At 48.3% G+C, this 25017-nt stretch overlaps 1 protein-coding gene across 50 annotated transcripts; it reads left to right on the forward strand.

Moving 5' to 3' along the window:
* The first annotated feature begins 173 nt into the window (after positions 1 to 173).
* Positions 174 to 24431, forward strand: ZFYVE27 (zinc finger FYVE-type containing 27). 50 transcript variants are annotated; one of them, XR_013525038.1, is made up of 14 exons: positions 216 to 387; positions 1927 to 1963; positions 6866 to 7036; positions 8598 to 8784; positions 12274 to 12369; positions 13603 to 13715; positions 14455 to 14594; positions 15490 to 15576; positions 16908 to 16997; positions 17158 to 17302; positions 18658 to 18787; positions 21124 to 21170; positions 21489 to 21570; positions 22768 to 24431. XR_013525038.1 is itself a non-coding variant. In XM_035268677.3 (13 exons), the coding sequence occupies exons 2-13, from the start codon at positions 1958 to 1960 to the stop codon at positions 22830 to 22832; spliced, it is 1254 nt and encodes a 417-aa protein (XP_035124568.1). In that variant the 5' UTR covers positions 216 to 387; positions 1791 to 1957; the 3' UTR covers positions 22833 to 24431. The 50 variants fall into 50 exon arrangements, 44 of the variants coding, with proteins under 44 accessions (XP_035124571.1, XP_035124568.1, XP_078202344.1 ...); XR_013525041.1 differs by lacking the exon at positions 16908 to 16997 and having other exon boundaries at positions 1791 to 1988; positions 6966 to 7036; XR_013525042.1 differs by lacking the exon at positions 16908 to 16997 and having other exon boundaries at positions 1791 to 1988; positions 6966 to 7036; positions 15505 to 15576.
* Positions 24432 to 25017: the final 586 nt, after the last annotated feature.

Here is a 25017-nt window from a genome sequence, read left to right on the forward strand (position 1 = left end):
GGGCAACGAGGTGCAGGGTGGGCAAGCACGTACTGCCAAAGCTCCTCTGGGCTTTGCGAACCGCCGACGGCCAACGACAGAGTTTACTCCAGCCGGGCCCGCGCGGAAAAAGAAGCGCAGGCGCACTGCGGGGGAGAGCGCTCACCTGGGCTGGAGTGGGCGGAGCAAAACCCGGAGCGAGATGGCGTCATGGGGACGCAGCCGCAGAGTGAGTCGCGTCCCGGAAGCGGCGATGGCGGCGGCGTAAGCGGAGATTTTCGGTCCTGCGACTTCCGAACGGCCCAGCGGGGAGGAGCGGCGTTCGTCTGGGGCTGGCCTGAGGAAACACTCCGGGACCCAGTGCCTCTCCTCCTGCTCCTGCCCGACCCTCACGGAGCCAGCGGCCAGGTAGGTGAGGTCCCGCCCCCGCCGCACCCCCCGCGTACCCGTGTCTCCGCAGACTGTGTGGAGTTGGGCGCTTGAGCGCTGCCGGGGCCGCCCACCTGCTGGCCCCGCGACCTTGGGCGTGGCTTTCCCTGTCCAGCCGCACGGGCTCTATCAGGCCCCCTTGGCTGAAGGGGTGTTGGCCAAGGCCAGTGCGGGCGCCGACTTGCCTAGCCCTTTCCTGGGCTCCTACCTCGCGCCGCTCTGGGCCCTTTTCGCCCTGGCTCGGCCCGCGGGGATTTCGGGCTCCCGTTGGCTCCTTTGTCACATCCCCTCACAGTCCCATCAGTTGGCAGCTTATTGCCTGGGACTGGTTTATGTTGCTCTTCGCCGAGGTTCCGCCCCCTTGTTTGCCGCTTAGCCAGGACTTGGAACTGGGAAAGAGCGTAAGCGTTCCTGGGGCTCCGCATCAGAGAGGGCAGATGGGAATGGGGCGTTCTGATGTCGACTGCCTTGGGGAGAGATGGCCCAGGAAGTTGTTGGGAACCGAAGGGAGTGGGAAGGATTAAAGGATGGGGCGGGAGTCCTGGAGCACGGTATTTCATTCACTCATTCAGCAGGCATTTGTTAAGCACCCACTGTGTACAGAAACTGGTGAATGGAGGCCAGCTGAAAGTTAAGAGTAGGAAGCTTTACTTTGACGTGGTAAGTGCTCTGTTAGAGTCAGTACGTGATCCTTTGGGAGCATTGGGCAAGGTCTCCCAATCTAGACTTGAGGGTGTTGGCAGAGACTTCCCAGAGTAAGAGAGTGATGTTTAAGCTCGTACATGAAGGATGAGTAGGAATTAACCAGGTAAGGAGTGGTACCAAAATGTTCCAGGGCATCATTTCTTTTCAGACCACGGGCTGCCTCCCTGCAGCGATCATTTATGCTTGATTTTTATGATTTTTTTTTTTTTTTTGAGATGGAGTCTGGCTGCGTCGCCAGGCTGGAGTGCAGTGGCATGATCTCGGCTCACTGCAACTTCCGACTCCCTGATTCAAGCGATTCTCCTGCCTCAGCCTCCCGAGTGATTATAGGCACGCGCCAACAAGCCCAGCTAATTTTTTTGGTATTTTTAGTAGAGACGAGGTTTCACCATGTTGGCCAGGGTGGTCTAGATCTCTTGACCTCGTGATCCACCCCCCTTGGCCTCCCAAAGTGCTGGGATTACAGGCGTGAGCCACCGTGCCCGGCTAACTTTTAGTTTTGTTGTGTATGTGGGAAAAGAGCATTGGATGGAGACTCCAAAGAACAGGATTTTAGATCTGAATAATTCACTTTGCCTTGCTCAGAGGTATTCTGTGGGCACCAAATGAAGCAGTAGGTAGAAGTGTCTTGGGGATTAGATGTGCAATGCAAATGTTGGGAATTATTATGGTTACAGGATGCAGACATCAGAACGTGAGGGGTGTGGGCCGGAGGTGAGCCACAGCGTGATGCCCGAGGCTCCCTTGGAGTCTCCACCTTTTCCTACCAAGTCCCCAGCATTTGATCTTTTCAACTTGGTTCTCTCCTACAAGAGGCTGGAGATCTACCTGGAACCCCTGAAGGATGCAGGTGATGGTGTTCGATACTTGCTCAGGTACAGACTTGTGGAGTTGCTCTGGTCTGCTCTGCCTTCTGCCTTCCTGCTCTGTAGTAACTAACATTGACCATTTAAGCAGTGGCTGGCTGTCCTTTTTGCCCTAATGAGGAGCCGTTCTGGGAGGTTTGTTTGGCCTCTGGGTTTATCCAGGCCTACCCTGTGTCTCAGGCCCAGCCAGGAAAAGCAGATACTGGGAGTGATCCTGCCTTTCAGCAAGGTTCTTCTTTGTGACTGAATAAACTCCTTCCTCAGGACTGCTAGATAGCCTTGAACATTAGGCCTTCTACAGCCTGGAGCAATCTTCATGTTTTCCTTTGCTCCCAATATTAGCATAATTAATACTAAAAATTAGGATATAATTTTGAACAAAAGTTTAAGAAATACAAAAACCTATGAATAAGCAGATACCATTTTCACTTTTTTTTTTTTTTTTGAGACAGGATCTTGTTCTCTTGTGCAGGCTGGAATGCAGTGGTGTGATCATGGCTCACTGTAGCTTCAACTTCCTCGGCTCAAGCGATCTTCCTACCTCAGCCGCCATACCTGACTAGTTAAAAAACAAAAAAAAATTGTAGAGATAGGGTCTTACTGTGTTGCCGAGGCTGGTCTTGAACTGTTGGGCTCAAGCGATTCTCCTGCCTCAGCCTCCCAAAGTGCTGGGATTATAGGTGTGAGCCTCTGTGCCCAGCCCATTTTCACTAATTTATTGAGATTATGGATATTAATTTTTTTCCCTCCTATCCTGCTTTTTCATTCTCTATAATTTTCTTTTGGCTCTTTTATTATGTTAAAATTATTTTAAATTATGTATATGGCATTCTACTCCCTAAATATGTCAGTTTTTGTCTCTAAATAAGGACATTTCTTTCAAAATCAAAGTAGTATCATACCTAACAAAATTAATAATAACTCCTTGGTATCATCCTATACTCAGTTCATATTCCATTTCCTCAGTTGTACAATCTGTTTGGCTAAATCATATTTCAGTCCAGGACTGTGCATTGTTTGTATTATTATGTCTTAAGTTTTTTTCAGTCTTAAACAATCTCTCTCATGACATTAACTTGCTGAAGAGACTGAGCTTGAACTGACTGTCCTAGAATTTACTACCGAGATTTGTCTGGTTTCTTCTTGAGGTGCAGAGTAGAAGTTAGATTTAAAGGTTAGATTCTGGCTGGGCGTGGTGGCTCATGTCTGTAATCCAGCACTTTGGGTGGCCGAGGCAGTTGGATCACAAGGTCAAGAGATCGAGACCATCCTGGCCAACATGGTGAAACCCCATCTCTACTGAAAATACAAAAATTAGCTGGGTGTGGTGGTGTGTGCCTGTAGTTAGTTCCAGCTACTCAGGAGGCTGAGGCAGGAGAATCGTTTGAACCTGGGAGGCGGAGGTTGCAGTGAGCTGAGATCGTGCCACTGCACTCCAGCCTGGTGACAGAGCGAGACCCTATCTCCAAAAAAAAGGTTGAATTCAATTCAAGTTAGAAAAGTTTTTTGGTTTTTTTGCAAAGGTAAATGTTGTGTCCCTGATACTGCATTGCATCAGGAGTCGCACAAAAACCTGATTGTCCTAAAGAGCAGAGGTTTTTAACTTGGAGCCTATGGGTAGCTTTTAGGGGTCAGTGAATCCCCTGAAACTGCATGTAAAATTATGTGTCTGCACATGTGTATATTTCTAGGGAAAGCTGCTTGTTTTCATCAGATTCTCATAAAGACCCTCAACGCTCTAAAATACCCGAGAGAGACTGGTAGGAAGCAGGGCGAGTGGAGTTAGGTTAACTTCCAAGGATACCATTGAGTCTGGCATCAGTCTGGAAATAGTGGATGGTTTGTTACTAGTTCTCTGTCCAAGGCCCTACATTTTTCTCATTCACCTAGTTTATGTCAGTATCCGTAGAGGTGGACTAGTCAGTGTTCCAGAGCTGTGGTCTGTACAAGATCACTGTGCTCTTGGCACAAGGGGTAGGGAGATAGTATGAGGAGTGGCTTTGATAATCTCAGCATGTTGTGAAGTTTGGTTTTCCTTAGGAGAGAGCCTGTGCTCCCTGGAACATTCTTTGTATGTGTGTGTATTGCCCTTTTGTGGCAAAGTACAAAAGTTAAGTATATCCCTCCCTGCCCTTCTTTTCCTCTATTGGTCTGTAGTGCTTCTTAGGGCACTAATATGTTAAGTTTTTTTCATTTTATGGAATTAGAAATTGGAGGATGTGGTAGATTGGTGAAAGCTGGATGCAGGAAGAGCATTGGACCTAAAAGCCCCCAGAAGCCTATGGTTTCTGTGCTGCTGCGAGAGGGAGCGCTGGTCTGTGAAAGTGGCTGTCAGATTAGTTTGTGCTTTTGATTGTTCTTTTCTTGGTAAAGAGGATTTGACTTTGAAGAAGTACCTAATCTTGGACTCTGGCTATTAGGTCTGAAGCCTAGAGCTGCAGTAAATTGTTAACAGACTCTCTCCTGGGATTAGGTACTCTACTACGTGGGTCTCCTGGGACCAAAGCGTCAGTAAAAACATTTGATAGAAGGGAAGAGGTTTTTTTTTTTTTTTTTGAGGCGGAGTTTCACTCTTGTTTCCCAGGCTGGAGTGCAATGGCGCGATCTCGGCTCATCGCAACCTCCGCCTCCTGGGTTCAGGCAATTCTCCTGCCTCAGCCTCCTGAGTAGCTGGGATTACAGGCACGCGCCACCGTGCCCAGCTAATTTTTTGTATTTTTAGTAGAGATGGGGTTTCACCGTGTTGACCAGGATGGTCTCGATCTGTTGACCTCGTGATCCACCCGCCTCGGCCTCCCAAAGTGCTGGGATTACAGGCGTGAGCCACCGCGCCCGGCCCGGGAAGAGGTTTTAAAATCAAAGTGACTTCAGTGGTGGTGTGATGTATTTATTTCCAAGATGGGATTGGCTTTTATTTCGCTTTACCCTGGTAGCTGCCACTAGAGGTTCTGACGCCTAATTAGGGTGATACAGGTGGAGTGTGTTGAATTTCAGGAGCAAGGCAGAGATGTCATTTCATTCCCTTACTCATATAAAAAGTAAAAGCCCCTTTACACTGTTGGTAGGAGTGTAAATTAGCTCAACCATTGAAGGCACTGTGGTGATTCCTCAAGGATCTAGAGCCAGAAATACCATTTGACCCAGCAATACCATTACTGAGTATATACCCAAAGGATTATAAATCAGTCTACTATAAAGACACATCACACATATTTATTGCAGCACTATTCACAGTAGCAAAGACTTGGAACCAACCCAAATGCCCATCAGTGATAGACTGGATAAAGAAAATCTGGTACCATATATACCATGGAATACTATGCAGTCATAAAAAAGGATGAGTTCATGTCCTTTGAAGGGACAAGGATGAAGCTAGAAACCATCATTCTCAGTAAACTAGCACAGGAACAGAAAACCAAGCACCACATGTTCTCACTCATAAGTGAGAGTTGAACAATGAGAACACATGGACACAGGAGGGGGACTATTATATACCAGGGCCTGTCGAGGGATGGGAGGCTAGGGGAGGGATAGCATTAGGAGAAATACTTAATGTACATGATGGGTTGATAGCTGCAGCAAACCACCATGGCACGTGTATACCCATGTAACAAACCTGAACGTCCTACATGTGTATCCCAGAACTTAAAGTATTTTTTTTAAAAAAAGTAAAAACCCCACATAAATTAGTTAACTTCATTCAGTAACTCTGAAATACTCCAATTAGAGCACGAGAAAATATATTTAGCCCTGGTACAGTAACTTACCCCTGTAATCCCAGCACTTTGGGAGGCTGAGGTAGGCAGATCACCTGAGGTCAGGAGTTCGAGACCAACCTGGCCAACGTGGTGAAATCCCGTCTCTACTAAAAACACAAAAATTAGCCAGGTGTGGTGATGGACCTGTAATACCAGCTACTAAGGTGGCTGAGACAGGAGAATCGCTTGAACCCAGTAGGCAGAAGTTGCAGTGAGCCAAGATTGTGCTAGTGCACTCCAGTTTGGGCGACAAGACTGAGACTTTGTCTCAAAAGAACAAGAAAAAAAATGCATTCAGTGCTTTGCTTGCCAGCAATTTGCCTGTTTATTTTTCTGATATTTGTCTCTCTCTGATGGCTCACCTTATAAACTGACACTGTCTTTAGAATTTGGGTGTCATGGCTTTATTGTTGCATCTGTGCTCCTCTTTCCAGAGTAAATGTCCTTTATCAGGGACGGGTCTAGCAGCATTTGCTTGTTCTCAGCAACTTGAGTCTCTGGTCTTCCTTCTTCCCACTTTGGGGACTTCTGCATTGCCATTTGGTGGTGGCAGTGGTGGTGGCAGTGGCTGTATCTGTGTTTGCTTCTGTCTATTCCAGCTCACTTATGGTATGATTGCTAAGTGAATGCTGCACGCTACTTTCATCTTGATTTTTAATATATTAAAAAAAAAAATCTTTATTATTTTTTCTCCTTTTGAATTATTAAGTGTTCAAAATAAACTTTCAGATAAACTCTCAAACTTTCAAAATCACGGACATAAGAAGATAAAGGCACAAACAAGGATCAAAGAAGTTACGATTTGTTCTTTCTTGATTTCTGTATTAGTTGAATCTTGTGCAATGATTATATAATCTTATGAAAGTATGAAAAAAGAATAAAGTATTAAGAACTTTGTTAGTGTCACCTCTTGAGGAGACTACAACCTTACAAAACACAGTTTAAATGATATTAACTGGGTTTCTTAACTGATATTTTATGAAGTCTTCTTCCTTTTGGGAGAAAGCACTACAGACCTTTCAGTTCCCTTACCCCAGGTGCTAATGTGTGACCTGTTACCACCTCTCCTGGTCACCAGTCCAAGTGAGAGGCCCCCTTTTCATTTCTCCTTAACCTTTTGTGTTCCAGGCCTCCTCTTCTGGCTTGATGTCCCATCTGTGCTGCCTGGTCTCCCCTCCCTGGCTGGAGGAGTGGCTCTCTGTAGTGATCAGGACTCTCTGTGTTGTAGGTGGCAGATGCCTTTGTGTTCCTTGCTGACCTGCCTGGGCCTCAACATCTTGTTCCTCACTTTGAATGAGGGTAAGAACTGCCTCCAGAGGCCAGTGTTTTTTGTGAACGAATGTTGGGGAAGGACACCTGGATGCAGCCCCACCCTGTGTGCCCTGTGTGCCCTGTGTGCCGGAGCTGCTTTTGTTGCCCTGGAGTTAGCTTTCCTCTCTGTCTGCTTGGAGTCAGAAACAGGCTCTAGAGGGACAATCCAGGCTGAGCTGCCTGCTGTGACCTTGGGCAAATTATGAACTTCCCTGTTACTCCTGATTTTCCTTATCTCTAAAGGGAGGATAAAAATGCTGCTTTCCTCCTAGAGTATTTGTGAGGAATGTGGCATAATACTTAGCACAGTGCCTGGTGTGGAATAGGCAGCCAGTGCATTGGAGCTGCTCTCAATATTATTATTTCCTTGACTTCCTGCTGAGGATGCATTGACCTTTTTCCATTTTGGTTTTCCAGCTGATTCAAGGGGTCATCTAGGGACATGGTATGGGTAAAGGTAGTGGGGAGTGGAGCTGAGAAGAGATTTCTGCCATATCTGTTGCTTTTCTCTGGTTCAGCCAGTGAGCCTAGCGGGAGCTGCTGGGCAGTCACCAGCAGAGAGGAGGGGCATGAAGCCTTTGAGATAGAATTGTGGACACATAGGTGTCTACTGGGGTCCTGGATAATGTATTCTATGGACCTCTTACTATCGTGCATGCTGTGATCCTGCCCTGTCCATGGTTGACACTGGCAGATGGCTACACAGAAAGCCAAACTCCTCAGGGTCAGAATAAAGTCTAGAACAGAATGTTCAGAGGAGTTGGACCATTATTTATGTTTTTGTTGTTATATTGACCTTGTATTTCTCAGGTGTCTTCTTTGTTTCCTCTGGAGGTAGAGACTGAGGAGGTTGAAAATAAATCCAGTTCATACAAGATCTCATTTTCTCTTTCTTAGTTGGACTCATCTTTACCTGTTGAGAACTTCCTAGGATGTTTGATTTTTCTATATATGCTCCCAAAGTAAATCAGTTCCCGTGACAGATATTTAATAAGCATTTATTATGGGCCCGCTGCTCTGTTAGCTTGCTGTTGTACCATATTGCATGGAAGAAGTTCCTTCTTTGAATTTTATGTCGGCCTTACCATTTCTCAAGGCAGTCGTCTGTGGTGTGCTAAAAGCCAAAGGAAAGGCTTCCAGGCTACCTTAGTGGCCCAGAGGTCCGAATATCAGTCAGCAGGAGCTCCTGGCAATCACACTGCAGCATGAGCCTCTGACTGTGTGCTAGCAGCATCTTAAAATGTATTAAAAGTGAGGCTGGGGCCACAGCAGTGACCAAAGGGACAAAGTTCCAGCCCTCAAGAGCTTACTTCAGTAGAGGAGACAACAGACATGCCTGTAATGTGTCATGTGGTGATAAGGTCTATGAGGAGTGAAGCTGGGTTAAGGGGGCTGGAGAGTAGGGGTGAGACACTGTGTCATACAGGCCATCAGGAAAGCCTGACTGGCAGAGCCCTGGAGGAGGTGAGGGACAAGCAGTGGGTGTCTGGGTGGGCCAACTCCTGGTCCTTGCTTACCTGTGTTACCTGCAGTGTTTTTGATTCTGTAGGTGCATGGTACTCAGTAGGTGCCCTGATGATTTCAATGCCCGCCCTGCTGGGCTACCTTCAGGAGGTTTGCCGGGCACGGCTGCCCGAGTCCGAGCTGATGCGGAGGAAGTATCATAGCGTGAGGCAGGAGGACCTGCAGAGAGTGCGCCTATCTCGCCCCGAAGCTGTGGCTGAGGTGAAGAGCTTGTGAGTATGGAAGAGAGGCCAGGGAGGTGGGGGAACAATAACAGCAGCCATGACACTAAGTGCTAGCTGTGTGTGCCAGATGTTATAGTAGGCAAACCACAGCTGTTACTTAGTCTTTTTAATAGTTCTGAGAGATAGCTAGTATTAATATCTTCCATTTATGGGTGAAGAAAAAGGCTGACTGACTTACCTAGAAAGTGACCAAGCTGGGATGAGAATCTAGATCTAGCTGTTTTACAGCCTGTGTTCTTTTGCTGGAGAGACAGGTTAGGGTCTGGACTAAGCATGTGAATATATGAGCCACTGCTGCCTAGGTTCAAATCCCAGCTCTTCCATTTACTTGCTGTGTAACACTGGGCAAGTTACTTAGCTTCTCTGTCTCAGATTTCTCATCTGTTAAATAGGTTAATAACAGGGCTTACTCACAAGGTGGTTGTGAAGATTGAACAGGTGTTTGGTACTGGGAAGTGTTGAGTAGATATAAGTTATCATCACTACACTGTGGAGAAACTTCCTAAACATGACAGAGCTGGTACTTTTGAGGAAGCATTAATCTACTGACTTCAGTAGCAGTGGGCATTTATTCCTCCCTTCTCTGGAGTGGGGTCTGTGCATTCTCTTCAGATAGAGTAGGGGAAAGAAAAGTTATAAACAAACAGATATCTGGGCCTCACCCCAGAAATTGAGTCAGTTATCTAGAGTGGGGCCTGGATATGTAGTTTTTTTTTTTATTGCATTTTAGGTTTTGGGGTACATGTGAAGAACATGCAAGATTGTTGCATAGGTACACACATGGTAGTGTGATTTGCTGCCTTCCTCCCCTTCACCTACATCTGGCATTTCTCCCCGTGCTATCTCTCCTTTTTCTTTTTTTTTTTAAGACAGAGTCTTGCTCTGTCTGCCAGGCTGGAGTACAGTGGCATGATCTTGGCTCACTGCAGCCTTTTTCTCCTAGGCTCAAGCAATTCTCCTGCCTCAGCCTCCCAAGTAGCTGGGATTACAGGTGTGTGCCACCACGCCTGGCTAATTTTTGCATTTTTAGTAGATATGGGGTTTCACCATGTTGTCCAGGCTGGTCTTGAACTCCTGACCTCAGGTAATCCGCCCACTTCACCCTCCCAAAGTGCTGGGATTACAGGCTGAGCCACCATGCCCGGCCCTGGATATGTAGTTTTTAAAAAAGACTTTCTTACTTCGAAATAGTTTTATTTTATATATATGTATATAAATGCATTTTTTTTTTGAGACAGAGTCTTGCTCTGTCACAAAGGCTGGAATGCAGTGGTGTGATCTTGGCTGACTGCAACCCCTGCCTCCTGTGTTCAAGTGATTCTTGTGCCTCAGCCTCTAGAGTAGCTGGGATTGCAGGCATGTGCCACTATGCCCAGGTAATTTTTGTATTTTTAGTAGAGACGATCACCAGGTTGGCCAGGCTGGTCTTGAACTTCGGCCTCAAGTGTTCTGCCCGCCTTGGCCTCCCAAAGTGCTAGGATTACAGGCATGAGCCACTGTACCTGGCCTGAAATAGTTTTAAACTTAAAGAAGTGCAAGAATAACACAAAGAACTCCCGTATGCCCTTTACCTAGATAGAACAGTTATTAACATTTTGCCATGTCGGCTTTGTCTGTCTCTCTACATATACACATTATTTTTATTTTCTTAAACCATTTGAAAGTAAGTTGCAAATATAACTGTTTACCCCAAATACTTCAGCATGGATTTGCTAAGAACAAGGACATTCTCTTATATATCCACAGAACTGTAATCAAAATTAGGAAACTTAACATTGATAACATTAACAGTATTAATATCTAATGTATAATTTATAATCAGATTTTACCAATTGTATTAATAAAGTTCTTTTTCTTTTATTAATTTTCTTTATATTTTATTTTTTGGGACGGGGTCTTGCTCTGTCGTCCAGGCTGGAATGCAGTGGCATGATCATGGCTCACTGCAACCTTCACCTCCTGGACTCAAGTGATCCTCCTGCCTCAGCCTCCTGAGTAGCTAGGACCACAGGCACATGCCACCATGCGCTGCTAATTAACACATTTTTTTGTAGAGATGGGGTCTCACTGTCATGCCCAGGCTGGCCTTGAATTCCTGGGCTCAAGCAATCCTTCTGCCTTAGCCTCCCAAAGTGCTGGGACTTCAGGTGTGAGCCAGTTTGGGTGGCCTAATAAAGTTATTTGTATCAGTTTCCCTGATCTGGGATCCAATCCAGGCTTATACATCATGTTTAATTTTTTTATATCTCTTTAGTCTTCTTTAACCTGGAGCAGTACCTCAGTCTTTGTTTCTTGTAACCTTGATATTTTTGAATAGTACAAGCTTATTATTTTGTAGAATCTCCCTCATTTTTGGATTGTTTGATCCATTGTGATTAGATTTAGGAGTGTGACAAGTGATGTGTCATGTTCAGTGCATCCATATCAGGCACATGATAGGCACATCATGGGGCACATCAGGCATATCAGGAGGCACAAGTACTGACTTTGATCACTTGGTTAAGGCATCCATACTGTAAATTATCATTTTACTTTTCATTCGCAGTAATTTGAGGGGAGATACATTGAGACTATGTAAATATCTTGTTCTTCATCAAACATTTACCCACTGCTTTAAAATCCATTGATGGGTCTTACCTTAATCAGTTTATTACTATGATGGTTGCAAAGGTGATTTTCTAATTGTCATTCTATCTAGATTTTTTTTTTAAGCTGGCTTTCTATTATAAGAAAGCTCTTCCTTTTTTATTATGAGTATGAACTCACAGATTTATATTTTATTTGATGAGTTAGAATCTATTACTGCCATTATTTTAATCTCAAATTGTCCTAGGGTTGGCCAGTAGGAGCTCTTTTGAGTTGACTCTTGTTTGCATTTTCCCCATCATTTTTGAGTGTTTCCTTACTTTATGGTACAACAGGATGTTCCTATTCATCTTATACTTCCCTGCCCCAGCCCTGGAATCAGCTTGTCTCCAAGGAACCCTTCAGAACCCAGATCTGGGTTCAGACTGTGCTCAAGGCTTCTGTGGTTCATCTATGTTTTAAAAAAGCAACAACCAGAACTCCCCATGTGAGTCTGTTTCACCTCCCAGGTGGAGAATATCATGCCATTTATCCTGACAGCTGCTGTGTACCTGTGAGGTGGGTCCTCTGATCCTCATTTGATAGATGCAGAAACTATAGCCCTGGAAAAGTTCAGTAGCCTGCCTGACATCAACAGCTAGGAAGAGACCAAAGCAGGATTTATACTGTTTCTACCTCAGCAGGAGCCTCCAAAAAGGAGACTGGAATGTAGTTGGGGTGGCTTAGCCAGTCCCTTTTCTCCCATGCTCTCTCAGCCCCTCTGTCTTTAAACACATGGTGAGTGTGTTTAAAGAGATTGGCCATCCCTAGCCAGCTGCACCTTGCAAGGCCCCAGGCTCCACTTCCCAGAACTTCTGTCCTGCCCACTCACCAAAGTCCTCGTGTCTGTAGCTTGATCCAGCTGGAGGCCTTCCTGAGCCGCCTGTGCTGCACCTGTGAAGCCGCCTACCGCGTGCTGCACTGGGAGAACCCCGTCGTGTCCTCACAGTGAGTGACCCCTTCTCTGCCCACTACTCTATAGGAATTTGCAGCTTGAGCCCGAGCAAAGTCAGCTGCCTTGAGATGACCTCTGCCCCTCCTATCTCAGGGGAAGAGCTCGCCTCCTGGGCTCTTGTGTGTTTATCTGCATGTATGCTTGTGGTCTCTCTTGCATTACTTTTGTTTAGATGCTTTCTTTTATGTGTGGTAAAAATATTTTAATAATAGAAGAATAACTCAACATGTAATCCACCATACAGCCAAATCTCGTGTTTGGCTTGCTTGCTAGAGTTTGTCATATGCATCTAATTTCGTTTCATAGTATACATTCAATTTTTCTTTTTTTTCTTCACTTATATTAAAGATGATTTTCGTTGTTGCTATATAGCCTTTGGAATTATTTATAATACCAGATTAATATAGATGGTGAATACAATTTATGGAGCCATTCTGTTACAGATTTAGTCAATTTCTCTTTTCATTACTGACTCTGGCGTAAACATTTTTGTGGATTTAGCTTTAATCTTTTGGAAAATTTTTCTTAAATTCAAGGATGAAACTACTGTATCAAACAGAAAGAATGTTTTTGAGGCTCTATAATGTGAATAATAGTGATAACTAATGTTTGTTGTCTTCACCTGGTGCCAGGCACTGCTCTCAACACTGCCTCTGTATTATCTCACTCTTCCTAGTAACTGTTGGTAGGCACTACTTCAGTCCATCTTACATGGGAAGGGAGCCATGCCTGGAGGACCAAGAGACTTCTCAGAATGAGAAGTGGCAGAGCTGGCTTCCAATCCCAGTCTGTCTTACTCTAGACTGCAGAGTGTAGACCTTGAGGGGTGATGGTGGTTGAACCAGTTTATGTGCCCCCAGCTGACACCACCTCGGCCTCACCAGCATCAGGTGTTCGCACAGGTGACTGGGCAGTAGTTCTCAGGCTTCATCGCCATTTTTGACTGGTTTGATGAGCGGGTCTTGTCGGTTTATTAATGTGTCCAGAGCTATGTCTCACCTGGACCCCTCTGTGGGTGTGCTCCAAACCCGTCTCCTGCTGCTGTTATGAATTTTTCTTTCTCTTTTTTTTTTTAAGATGGGATTTCACCATGATGGCCAGGCTGGTCTTGAACCCCTGACCTGAGGTGATTCACCCACCTCAGCCTCCCAAAGAGCTAGGATTACAGGCGTGAGCCACCGCGCCCGGCCATGAATTTCTAATCTTGTGGTTCTTCCGTCATCCAGGTTCTATGGGGCTCTTCTGGGCATGGTCTGCATGCTGTATCTGCTGCCGCTCTGCTGGGTCCTCACCCTTTTAAACAGCACGCTCTTTCTGGGGAATGTGGAGTTCTTCCGAGGTAAGCCCTGGAGGGCCTGACAGAGACAGGGCCCAGGCTGGCTCTGAGGGCTAGGCTAGGCTCCTCAGTTCTTCTGTCTCTATAGCTAATCATCAGCTTGCTGTGCTTCCATGAGGGTCAGCACCAGGCTAGGGTCCTCTCTCATGGGCTCTGAGATGTTAGATGAAGCTGGAATCTCACCAGGGAAGGCTGCTACTGTTGGGCTCCCATCTCCCTTCCCTCCCTTCCTAGGGCAGATGGATCACTGCTTACATGATATGATGGCTTCTGGAAGATGAGGGAAGGTTGTTTTCTCAAAGCTGCCACCCATCCCCTGGGGTGCAGCCACCTGGAGTTGCTGCCATGTCTCTGTGTGAGACCAGAGTTTCCGTCTGTCGTCTGGCTTCTAAAGTGCTGAGGCAGTCTGGAGAGGCCCTGAGTCACAGAGGCCTGAGTCTGTACATATGTTTGAGTGATTGCTGTATTTGTTTTCCTCCCTGTGGTAGAGTAATTAATTACAGAAGCCATGATTTATCAAGTACTTACTACATTTAATCTCTCTAGCAGTCTGGGGCAGGTGGTGGTTTCTAAGTTTTGTTTAAGAGGCTTGGGTTAGGTGACTTGCTCAGAGTTAGGAGGGTGACTCTTTCCTGCAGCGGAGGGAAGAGAGGCCAGCCAGCTGCAGAAGTGGGCACCCCCAAAGTGCCACTCATGGTGTCTCATTTTTGCCTCCTACCCTTTTTCTTCATTCCCTGGGTAGTTGTGTCTGAGTATAGGGCATCTCTGCAGCGGCGGATGAACCCCAAGCAGGAAGAGCATGCCTTTGAGAGCCCTCCACCACCAGATTTTGGGGGGAAGGGTGGTCTGATGGACAGCACGCCTGCCCTCACACCCACGGAGGTAGGTGTCACTGACTGTCAGGGCACAGCCTGCTGTGGCAGCTTGTGGGCCCCCCTGTTATTAGCTTGTTTATAGCTCCTGGGCTGGCCTCTGTTGTAGTTCCTGCTGTTTCCCAGGCCTAATCTCCCTTGAAGTGCTTAATAATGATAACTGTAATAAGAACAGTTACCCATGCTTCATTGAGTGCCTACCCTGTGTCAGATGCCATTCTAAGTGCTTTATAGATAGATATTCACATCATAGAGTGTAGATTTTTTTCTTTTTTCTTTCTTTTTTTTTTTTTTGAGTCAGTATCTCCATCTGTCACCCAGGCTAGAGTGCAGTGGGGCAGTCACGGCTCACTGTAACCTTCACCCCCTGGGCTCAGGCATTTCTACCTCAGCCTCCTGGGTAGTTGGGACTGCCGGTGTGTGCCACCACGTGCAGCTAATTTTTTTGCATTTTTAGTGGAGATGGGGTTTTGCCACATTGTCCAGGCTGATCTCAAACTCCTGGGCTCAAATGATGGGCCTGCCTCGGCCTCCCAAAGTGCTGAGATTACAGGTGTGAGCCACTGTGCCAGGCTGGTTATTTCTGAGAAAGAGACCATTCTCATTTGTAGAATAGAAGGCTGAGGCACAGAGAGGCTAGTAAGTGGCAGGGCTGGGTCTAAGACCCCAACCCTGTGGTTCTAGAGCTTCTGCCCCCAACCACTGTGAGGTATGGCCACTGTAGAGCCCACTGTGCTCTTGTTTCCATCTCCCCTGCCCTGCCAGGCTAGAGGTTGCTCCTTCCTGTGGTTTCCTTTTTTGTAGTTGTGCCATTTCCTGGTGTTTTGGGTAGCTTGGATGCTGGCTTGGGGAGCTGGTCCTCTTTCTTAGGGAGCAGTGCTGCCATCCTTCTCCTTCTGTCATAGAGTCTTTCTTCCCAGGACCTCACACCGGGCAGCGTGGAGGAAGCCGAGGAGGCTGAGCCAGATGAAGAGTTTAAAGATGCAATTGAGGTGGGTGGCCCCTCCCCAGCATCCTCTACTGAGCAGGCCAGAAATTGGGTGGTCCTGTAACTGTTTTTTTTTTTTTTTTTTTAATTTTATTTTTAATGTCCACATGAGAAGCTAAAACTTGCTGTGAGCTAGAACTCACTGTTTGAAAGGGTGCCACTGAACCCCTCCCTAGGGGCTCCTGTTTCTGGTTGAGCCAGCTATCCTGTGTTCCCAGGGCAAGAGTGGCTCTGGAAGTCTCTGGGAAATGCCCTGCTGGGGGAGCTGGATGACTTGTAGCCCTTGCTGGAGACCATGGGTTTGGTGCCTTTGATGTCAGAAAGGCAGTCTTTGAGGAGGCTACTGCCCTGGGTCTCTGCTCTTCTGCAGAATGAGTTCCCTAAGATGTCCCTTTACAGGGCGGGGAGGGGAGGCTGGAGAAAATAGTTGCATGGCCAAGTGCTAGGTCAGGGGAACCTAAACAGCCTTCTTGATTTTAGGATGGTAAATCAAACTGGGAGTTTGCAGAAGTGTTTTATTTGGCATGCAAAGTTTCAAAATAATTTTTTGAGCCAATGTTTAAATATGGGGAGATTTTTGTTAGAACTGCAGGTTTCCAGTTTCTCTGGTAGCCCTGAGTCTGCTGCAGTCAGTATAGCTGAGGAGCTCCTGTTCCCTTTAGCAGGTCACATGTGGCTACAGGTGGTCCTCAATACCCCTGCTGTGTTTTATCACTGAGGTCAGGTTGTGGTTGCCATTTGTCACATTTGTATTTTTGTTTTTCTTAGAGCAGGATATCGTTTCTCTTAATTTATTTCTCTTTGTAAAGTGGGAAATTGAGATAAAAGAAATACACCTTGTGGATTTCCACCAGGCCTGTGATTTACCCCAACTCACCTCAATCATACGTCAGCCCAGGCCATGCAGGCATTTGACTTTTTGGTGGCTGAAAGAGTGCTCTAAAACTTTGATTCGTGATTGTAGACTGTGAATCTTGGTGGGGGGATATGTAGAGCGGGAATTTCAGCATTTTTGGCTGTGACCCATAGTAAGGAACACATTTTACCTCTTAACCCAGTTCACACTTAGGTCCATAAAATATGTAAAGCTTAAGGGAAACGAAAGTTTCCTGAAAGTACATTGTAAGGGATATTATCTTTCCTTTTCTGTTCTATTCAAATAAAGACCCACTAAATTAGTTTCACCCAGTTTGAGAAACAGTAGTACCCAGCTTTCTCCAGGGCTGTTTGATGCTGGGATCCTCTCAGGGGCATCTGTCAACATCACCATTTGGGAAGTATGCAGAGCTCAGAGCAGCGCTTCCATACTTCCTTCTGCTTGGGGGCTCCCTCCAGGCAGCTTCTTTCTTCTTGCTATCTTTTTTTCTCTGTTTTCTCTCCTCTTCCCCGCACCTTGGGAGGCAGGAGACCCACTTGGTGGTGCTGGTAAGTGGAAGCCTTGGTGGGTGGGCAGGGGCTGGGCTGGGGAGGGTGGCTGAGCTGGCTGCTGCCACACCTCATGGGGTCTGCTGTGCCGGGTGCCTGTGCACACGGGTCCTGCAGCCTCGCAAGAGGTGGGCAGGACTGGAAGGAGCTGTTCCCGTAGGAGGATGATGAGGGCGCCCCGTGCCCAGCAGAGGATGAGCTGGCCCTGCAGGACAACGGGTTCATGAGCAAGAATGAGGTGCTGCGCAGCAAGGTGTCTCGGCTCACGGAGCGGCTCCGCAAGCGCTACCCCACCAACAACTTCGGTGCGGCCAGGAGATGGGGCTGGGCTGGCAGGGGAGTGGGGTGGAGTACCCAGCCACAGGGGAAGGGTCTCAGAACTGGGGGTACTGACTTGTGACAAGAACAGGGGAATGAAGGTGTATCCATGGGACCCCGGGGCCCTGGCAGATGCCCGGCAGGACTGCTGAGGGAATGAGTGTGGGTTCCTTCTTGTCCCTCTGTTCTGATTGGATATTCACTTGTGGGAAGATGAGGAACTCAGTTTGAGAAATGCCATCCCGGGACTGCAGAGAGCTGTAATCCTGAGACAGAACCTCAGAAGGCAGTGTAGCATGATGGCTAAGAACAGAGTGGAATCTCACTGCCTGCTATAAATCCCAGCTCAGCCAGATACCCTTGAGCAAATGATGTCACACCCCTGTGCCTCAGTTTCCCCTTCTGTAAAAGGGGGATCATTGTTCTTACCTTATAGGGTTGTTACAGTTCTCATGTCAAATGAGACAGTAATGCTTATGAAGGGCTAGCACAGCACCTGGCTGGTTCATGGTGTGTAGTGGGTGCGGTTAATGTGGGAGGCCCTGGCCCACCCTGTGGGTTCCTAGGAGCCTGTCTTAGTCTTTATGATCCAGCTGGAAGCAAGTTGAAGCAGATTGTTTCTCTGGACATGATAGAGCCCTGAGTTCACTTCTCCCCAGTCAGTCCTTATTTTACTGAGGGTTGGGGGAAGAGCGGTTAAGGAAGGCAGCTTTGGAGAAGGGCAGACTTAATGGTTAGCACAGCTTGGAAACCTGGCTCAGATCAGCAGTGCTGGGAACTGAGCCACATACAATTATGGTGGGAACCTAGAGTAGCTGGTGACCCCAGAGCTGCCATGCTTCTGAGGAAGGGCCCTCCTGCCTGCTGTCAGTAGGGGGAGTAGGGGAGCAGGAGATTACTGTGTATTCTGGAGTGAAGTGAGTTCTAGGGTCTGTGCCTTGGAAGAAGCCGTAGGGTTTACCTTGAGGAATTTGACCTGGGGCCCACAGGGTCCTGCCTTCCTACCTCTGTAGCAGCCAGGCAGTTTTCTCAGGATTAGATGTCCTGGACAGAATCTTTCCTTCTGCATTGTGAATGTCCCCCAGTCATTCAAGATCCCTTCCTTTTTTTTTTTTGGTAGAGACAGGGTCTTACTTTGTTCTCCAGGCTGATCTTGAACTCCTGGAATTCAAGTGATCCTCATATCTTGGTCTTCCAAAGTGTTAGGATTACAGATGTGAGCCACCACGCCTGGCCCCTATTATTTATGCTGCTTGCTGACTTCTCTAGGGCATTCTTTATGTTCAGTGATCTCTACTCTCCATACTTCCACATGTGTGATCTCATTTCATCCTTACTGTAGGTGTGACAGGAGCAGGCAGTTCTTAAGGGCTCAGAGCAACCAGATTCCAGCAGTGCCCAGTAACACTACATAAGAAGTATTACTCTGGTCCAGCAAATAATTTATCTGTTTCTACAACTTCTAAGTAAAGGTACTTAGTTGTTCCCATTTTACAGATGAGTAACCTGAGGTGAAAAGAGTGCTTTGCCCAAAGACTTTAGTGGAGTTATGACTCAAATTCAGGTTCTCTGATTCGGCTCCTGTGTTCTTTCTGCCTCATCATCCTCCCTCTCTGTTTCCCTTTGCCCTGGTGTGTGAAGTCCCTTGTTTTATGCCTGTCCCGGTTTTGTATTTGGTTTTTGGTTTGGATAATCTCTGCCAGGATGGACAGAGGCCTTTTCAGGCTCCCTCAAGAATGGGAAGGGCAGAAAGTGCTTCTTTTCTCAAACCCCTCTTAGCTCCTCATCCTTCAAGACCTCTTGCTTCTCCCTTACCTGAGATGTTCCCAAGCTCTTTGCTGTGACGGTAGGTGTAGTAGCTCTGCCCCTGTGGCCTTTGCTCTTGGGTCTGGGTCCTGAGAGCAGGGTGAGGTGAGCTGCTTTGGGGGCTGTCTTACTTCATTTCAGCTGCTATAACAAAATACACTAAGCTGGGTGGCTTTTAAATAATAGAAATGTCTTATAGTTCTGGAGGCTGGAAGTCCAAGGTGGGGGTGTCAGCATGATTGGGTTCTGGTGAGGTCCATTTCCTGTGCCATAGACAGCGCCTTCTCACTGTATCCTCATGAGAAGATGGGAGGGCCACGGCAGTTACCTGGGGCCTCTTTTATAAGGGCACTAGTCCTATTGACGACGGCTCCACCCTCGTGACCCAGTCACCTCCCAGGGGCCCTGCTTTGGATGTTAGGATTCCACATTTGAATGTTGGGGAGCTCTACTGGGGGTTGTTCTGTTTACCCCTGCCAGTAGATGAGGGGGTACATGGGAGAATGAGGGCTGACTGTGCAGGAGCTTCTCTGTGGCCTCTGCGTGGGAGACGTCTTGGTGGGAAGCCCCCCTTTGTCTTGGAGGCTCCATGACTGTTGCCCTGGCAGGCCCCACTGGACCTTAGTGCCCCTGCTCTCATGGCCTCTGTGGCATCATCACGTGGTGAGTGAGGATGGATGAGTCCAGGCTGTTGCTGAGAAGGGGCAGAAAGGTTTGGTAGGTGTTGGAAGGGGACGTCACCTGGCTCAGCTGCTGTCAGCTCCCAGAGCCCTCCCTGGCTTTGGCCTGTGTGGGTTCACAGCTCTCTCACCAGACCACCTGGCTGCCCATGGGTGCTTGGCCCAGGCATTCCATTCAGTTCAGAGGGAGCCCTTGGGCATGGGCCAGTGTCAGTCTTTGAGTAGCTCCTTTTGCCTGTCCCATTCCCGTACGTCCCTTGTTAAGGAGAGGCTGGGGGAGGCTGCCTTCCCCCGATTCTTAGTGTAGGGACAGAATCTTGGAGCAGTTAGTTTCCTGGTTTGGCACCAGCAGCAGGCTTGTGCTTCTCTTTCCCTGGCTGACAGAGCGGGCGTTTACCTGAAGCACCTTGCCCTCAGGTTTCCCCTGGCTCTAGCTTGGGTCTTCTTTTCCCTGAACCCAGGGATCTCCTTTAGCAAGGACTTCAGGTGATTTTGGCTGGACAGAGGAAGGGACCACATGTAGCTGTCAATAAAACTTTGGGGCCTTTGTGAAAATGAGGCCTGGTGCTCTGTACCTGCCCACACAGGTGGTCTGGCTGGGTCACAGTAGGCCTTTGGGCCCCACATCCCAGAAAGCTCCTCCTTCCCCATCTTTCCTCTCTCCTCATACTCCCTTGTCATCTTCTAGCCATTTTCTAAGCTGCTATTGCCCCTCCACTGTTGCCTGGCACTTGGCCATCCTGGCATCTCTGGTGGTTTAGGCAAGACCTCGCCTTGCTCTGTGTCCCCCCATGCCATTTGCTGCTCCCCACAATTAAGCATTCTACCCTTCATGTCTTCTTGGAATGTGCCTGGCTCTGAGCTTCTCTCCTGCAGTCTAGAGACAGAAAGCAGGAGTTTGGGTTTTTAGGAGGCATTTCTGTCTTTACCCTGTGGGTGGAGTATTTGTAAGGCGTTGCTCGGGAAAGAGTCTTCTTAGGCAGGTTTCATTTGGGGATGCCTGTGATCAGGTCCCTGCCAGCCTAGCTGGCCTTCCGGGAGTGGATTCTGCTGGGTGCTCTCTGATTTCTGCAGCTAGGGCCACTAAGCTCTGGAGGCTTCAGGGGCTGGTAGCTGTGTATGGCTGGAGACATCAGTTCCCAGGGGCTATCAGTCTTCTTAGTTTGAGTCCTTCTTTCTGGCTCTGAATCTGGACTTGCTCCCTGGCTCACCGTCCAGCCAAGGAGGCTGGGCTGGTGTCCTGAGTGTCCCATTTAGAAGAACCTGGAGCAGGTGGGAGTCCCAGGATGGGTGAGGGCTGAGCTGCTGCCTCTGTTTCTCAGGGAACTGTACGGGCTGCTCAGCTACCTTCTCAGTGCTGAAGAAGAGGGTGAGTGTCTGAGGGTGCGTTTGTTGGGGACAATGTGCTTGGGACTGTCGGCTGGGGAGGAGTTGAGTCATGAAGTCTGACTCGGGTCACATTGGGCCTGGTGATGGCTTTCTGGAGTGAGCGTGCCCTCTCCTGCTCCTGTGCCACCTTCACCAGCCTCCCCAGGGGGTGTTCAAGTTGGTCTCTTTCTGGCTCCACTTGGGTGCCCCCCAGCCCCAGTTTCCTTGGGTGGGATCAGCTGGTGGAAAGGAGGGAGGTGCTGAGAACTCCAGGTGCCTGAGGGTGGGGGACACACCTGACCTCGGTTCTTGTCTGCAGCGAAGCTGCAGTAATTGTGGAAACAGCTTCTGCTCTCGATGCTGCTCCTTCAAAGTGCCCAAGTCCTCCATGGGGGCCACAGGTGAGTGGTGCATGTGGTGGGAGGGCTTGGCTGGTGCCCTGCCAAGGGGATGCCACATTGTGGCAAAGGGGCGAGGGTGTCAGAGATCAAGGGAACTTGGGATTGTAGTTAGGCCTGCAGGAACGGTTCCTGCATCCTCTTTAGCAAAATCTGGAAACATTTGGTACATGCCGAAGAATAGACATGATGCACCTGTGAATTCTGAAGGGTGATAACAAAATGAATACCTGTGACCGCTTCACTAAAGTTGAAAAACAAGAGCACTGGCAACACCCCTGCAGCTCCCAGCGCTGCTCCTGCCTTCCTGTAGTAAATCACCAGCCACAGTTTTCATCTTTTTCTTATAGCCTTGGCACTTCAAACAAAATTAAAAATTTATTTTTTTCTTTTATAAAAGCTATACATACATATTGTAAATAAAACAAAAAAACACAGATAGGCAAAAGGAAGAAAAATATTCCTGATTTCTTCCTGAGAGAACGATTGGGTGTGGACCCTGCTGCTCATTAGCTTGCATGTAGGAGAGAAGTATGTTCCTGAAAAATGTGGCCACATTTCATGTCCCGTTTTGTAATATAATATTAAACCAAGTGCTTTTTTCTTCTGATGCAAGTAACACCTGCTTACTAACTAGAAAATTTGGAAATTACTATACAGAAGAAGGAAGAGAAAAATAACCCTGTAATCTTACCACCCAGAGATAACCACTGTTAAAACATTTTGGGAAATTTTACTGTGATATTCTACTTATTTATTTTTTTTGAGATGGAGTCTTGCTCTGTCGCCCAGGCTGGAGTGCAGTGGTATGATCTTGGCTTACTGCAACTTCCGCTTCCTGGGTTCAAATGATTCTTGTGCTTCAGCCTCCTGAGTAGCTGGGATTACAGGCATGCACTACTATGCCTGGCTAATTTTGTATTTGATATTTTATTTAAAAAAGATTTTTTAAGGTGTTCTGTTGGTGCCACAGTAATGTCTCATTCATAGCCCAGGAGTGGACTGCTGTTGGCATCATCACCCCCAGGATCCCCAGTTCCTATGGAAAGGAGAGTCTCTGAGGGCAGGCTAGCAAGCTGGGCTGAGAAGGCGTGGGCTGGGCAGATCTGTGTGGGGCATTTGGGAGGGTGGTTCTAGTGGTTGTTGCCATGAACCAAAGGGCACAAGGAAATGTCTCGCCAAGTTCTTTCTCCTTTTCAGCCCCTGAAGCCCAGAGGGAGACTGTGTTTGTGTGCGCTTCCTGTAACCAGACGTTGAGCAAGTGAGAAGAGAAGCCAGGGTCCAATCAGGCACCCTCCCTTGGGGCCAGCAGTAGGCTCCCTACTCCCCACCCCAGCCCCCTGTGTTTTATGCTGGGCAAATGTGGTCTGAATGCTAGGTAGGCTTCCCCTTCCTTCCTTGTTCTCTCCAGCTGGCTTCTGGAGTTGTTCCCCACCCCTGAGAGTGGCTGGCAATGGCTGCTCTCAATCCCTTGGGGAGAGGAACCCCTGGAGTGCCTGGCATGTTTGCCCCGCTCTGCCTGGGACTGAGTGGACCGACTCAGGGCTGGGCAGGCAGTAGCCACTAGAGGGCAGCAGTGAGCTAGGCCAGGTCTGAGTGGAGTCTGATGAACAGGGTTAGTGTGGCCATGCCTGAGAATTCCAGACCTGAGGTTGGGAAAAGAGGTTCTTCTCCTGCAGGGTACTGGGTCAGGCCCTCAGCCTCAGAGAGCCTGCAGAAGTGCTTGGGAGTGCCACACCCCAACTCTGCTGATTAATGTCCCTTCAGGCACCAGGATCTGATTATTTCCCCATCAGAGGGTGTGGTCAGGGCTAACAAGACTGAGGGTGCATCTAGAAACAGAGTTGAAGTTCCCAGTTTCCCCCAGAGAAGAATGTGTATAGGAGCGTTGGCTGAGTCCTTCAGCGTTTAGTGGAAGAAAGCATGGGGAGGCTGCAGCAGCTGGATGGACCACAGCCTCCCCTCGGAAGACGCCTCGATTCACAGAATCTCAGCCCACACAATGCCCTAGTGTCCCCAGCTCCACTGAAGCAGCTGCAGGGCACTTGGTTCACCTCTTCTGCTCCCTCTGCCCAGAGTCTGGGGCAGCCCTCCACTGGCCCAGCACTCTATCTTCCTTTCCCTGCCCCTTGCCCCATGGAGTGTGAGGTCAGGTGAGTGGAGCTGAGGTCCTGAAGTCGTTTGCCCCCCAGGGACCTGGGAAGTGTAGAATCTCGCTGGGCTGGGCCCTGGATCCCGGGGCTGTTCCCTGGAGGACAGTCTCAGTTAGGGATTAGGCCCCTTGGGGTCTCCATTTTCTTTCCAACAATTTCATGTTCACTGCTGGACTCTTACGGGCTCAGTGTCTCTCCCTTAGCCATGAGCTGGCTCAGGCATCCCTTCCCTTCCCTGGAGCTGCCCTGCCTTTCTGAAATATTTATTTATTTATTGCATGGTTCCTGGGAACATGTAGCACAAGGAATGGGAGGAGGAGGACTGTGGTGGGGGTGTCTCTCCTACCTAGGACTCTTCCCTGAAGTCCTGGGCTGCCTCGAACCCAGGACCCATGGGTGGCTGAGAGGTTTCTACACTCGAGGAGCGGGGTCCAAAGAGGCAGGTTGGGGAGACAAGGGACCCATCCTAGGCCTGCTTTCTTGCCAGTCCAAGCAGTTTAGCTGGGGCTCTGCAGTCAGGGGCCTGCCCAAGCCAGTGGACGTGTCAGAGTCCTGGGGAGCCAGTCAGGCCTTGTTATTGCCTCTGTGTCCTGTTAAGAGATGAGAGTTCAGTACCCTTTACTGAACTTTGCTTTCTTTACACTGGAGAGGAACTAAAAGGATCTTTGTGTCTATGGAGAATTGTCATTAAAAAGGCCTCAAGCTTCTTAACTTTTTGTCCTGTCTTTGTTTTGGCATTTTCCCAAGGCTGGAAGACCAGATCTCCCTGGCACCGCTGGAGTTTGCAGGCCTGGGCAAGGCCTGCAGGACTGGGCTGAGGGGCGGGCCTTTGGGGCACCCTGGTGGCGGGGGCGTGGGGGCTGCAGCCTGGTCTGGGTGTGAGCTGGGGGCTCAGAGGAGGAAAGCTGTGCCTTGCACGCAGGAGGGGCTCAGCATATGCCTGTCAGATTGACTTGAGGCCCAGTCTTGTGACCAAACTCTGAGGGCCCAGCACTGGGGGTAGGTGTTGGACTAGAACCTGGTAAACTCTAAACAATGCAGGCTTTAGAATGGAAAGATTTTAACTAATCCCCCCTGAGAAAGCCAGAAAGGGTCAGCCTTCAGGGAGGCCAAGAGTGGCAGGAAAGAGGATTGGCTGTGAGATGCAAAGTACACGCCATGCCGTGAGCTGGGGCAGGTGGGTGGTGGCTGGGTGCTGGGCACTGGTAAGGGCTTTGTGTACAGTACTCTCACTGCTCGAAACAACTCTGAGGTAGGCACTATTTCCCCAAAGTAGAAGCAAAGTCCCTCAGCAGTA

This window comes from Callithrix jacchus, chromosome 12 (assembly GCF_049354715.1).
Source record: "Callithrix jacchus isolate 240 chromosome 12, calJac240_pri, whole genome shotgun sequence".
NCBI classification, from domain to species: Eukaryota; Metazoa; Chordata; class Mammalia; order Primates; family Cebidae; genus Callithrix; species Callithrix jacchus.

Excerpts from the sequence above, each read along its gene's own strand:
- ZFYVE27 (XM_035268672.3), top strand. The coding sequence starts at position 1,792 with ATGCAGACATCAGAACGTGAGGGGTGTGGGCCGGAGGTGAGCCACAGC. Across the intron at positions 8,785-12,273 it reads GTGGCTGAGGTGAAGAGCTT|CTTGATCCAGCTGGAGGCCT; the intron begins GTGAGTATGGAA and ends TCGTGTCTGTAG. Across the intron at positions 17,303-21,123 it reads CTACCCCACCAACAACTTCG|GGAACTGTACGGGCTGCTCA; the intron begins GTGCGGCCAGGA and ends TCTGTTTCTCAG.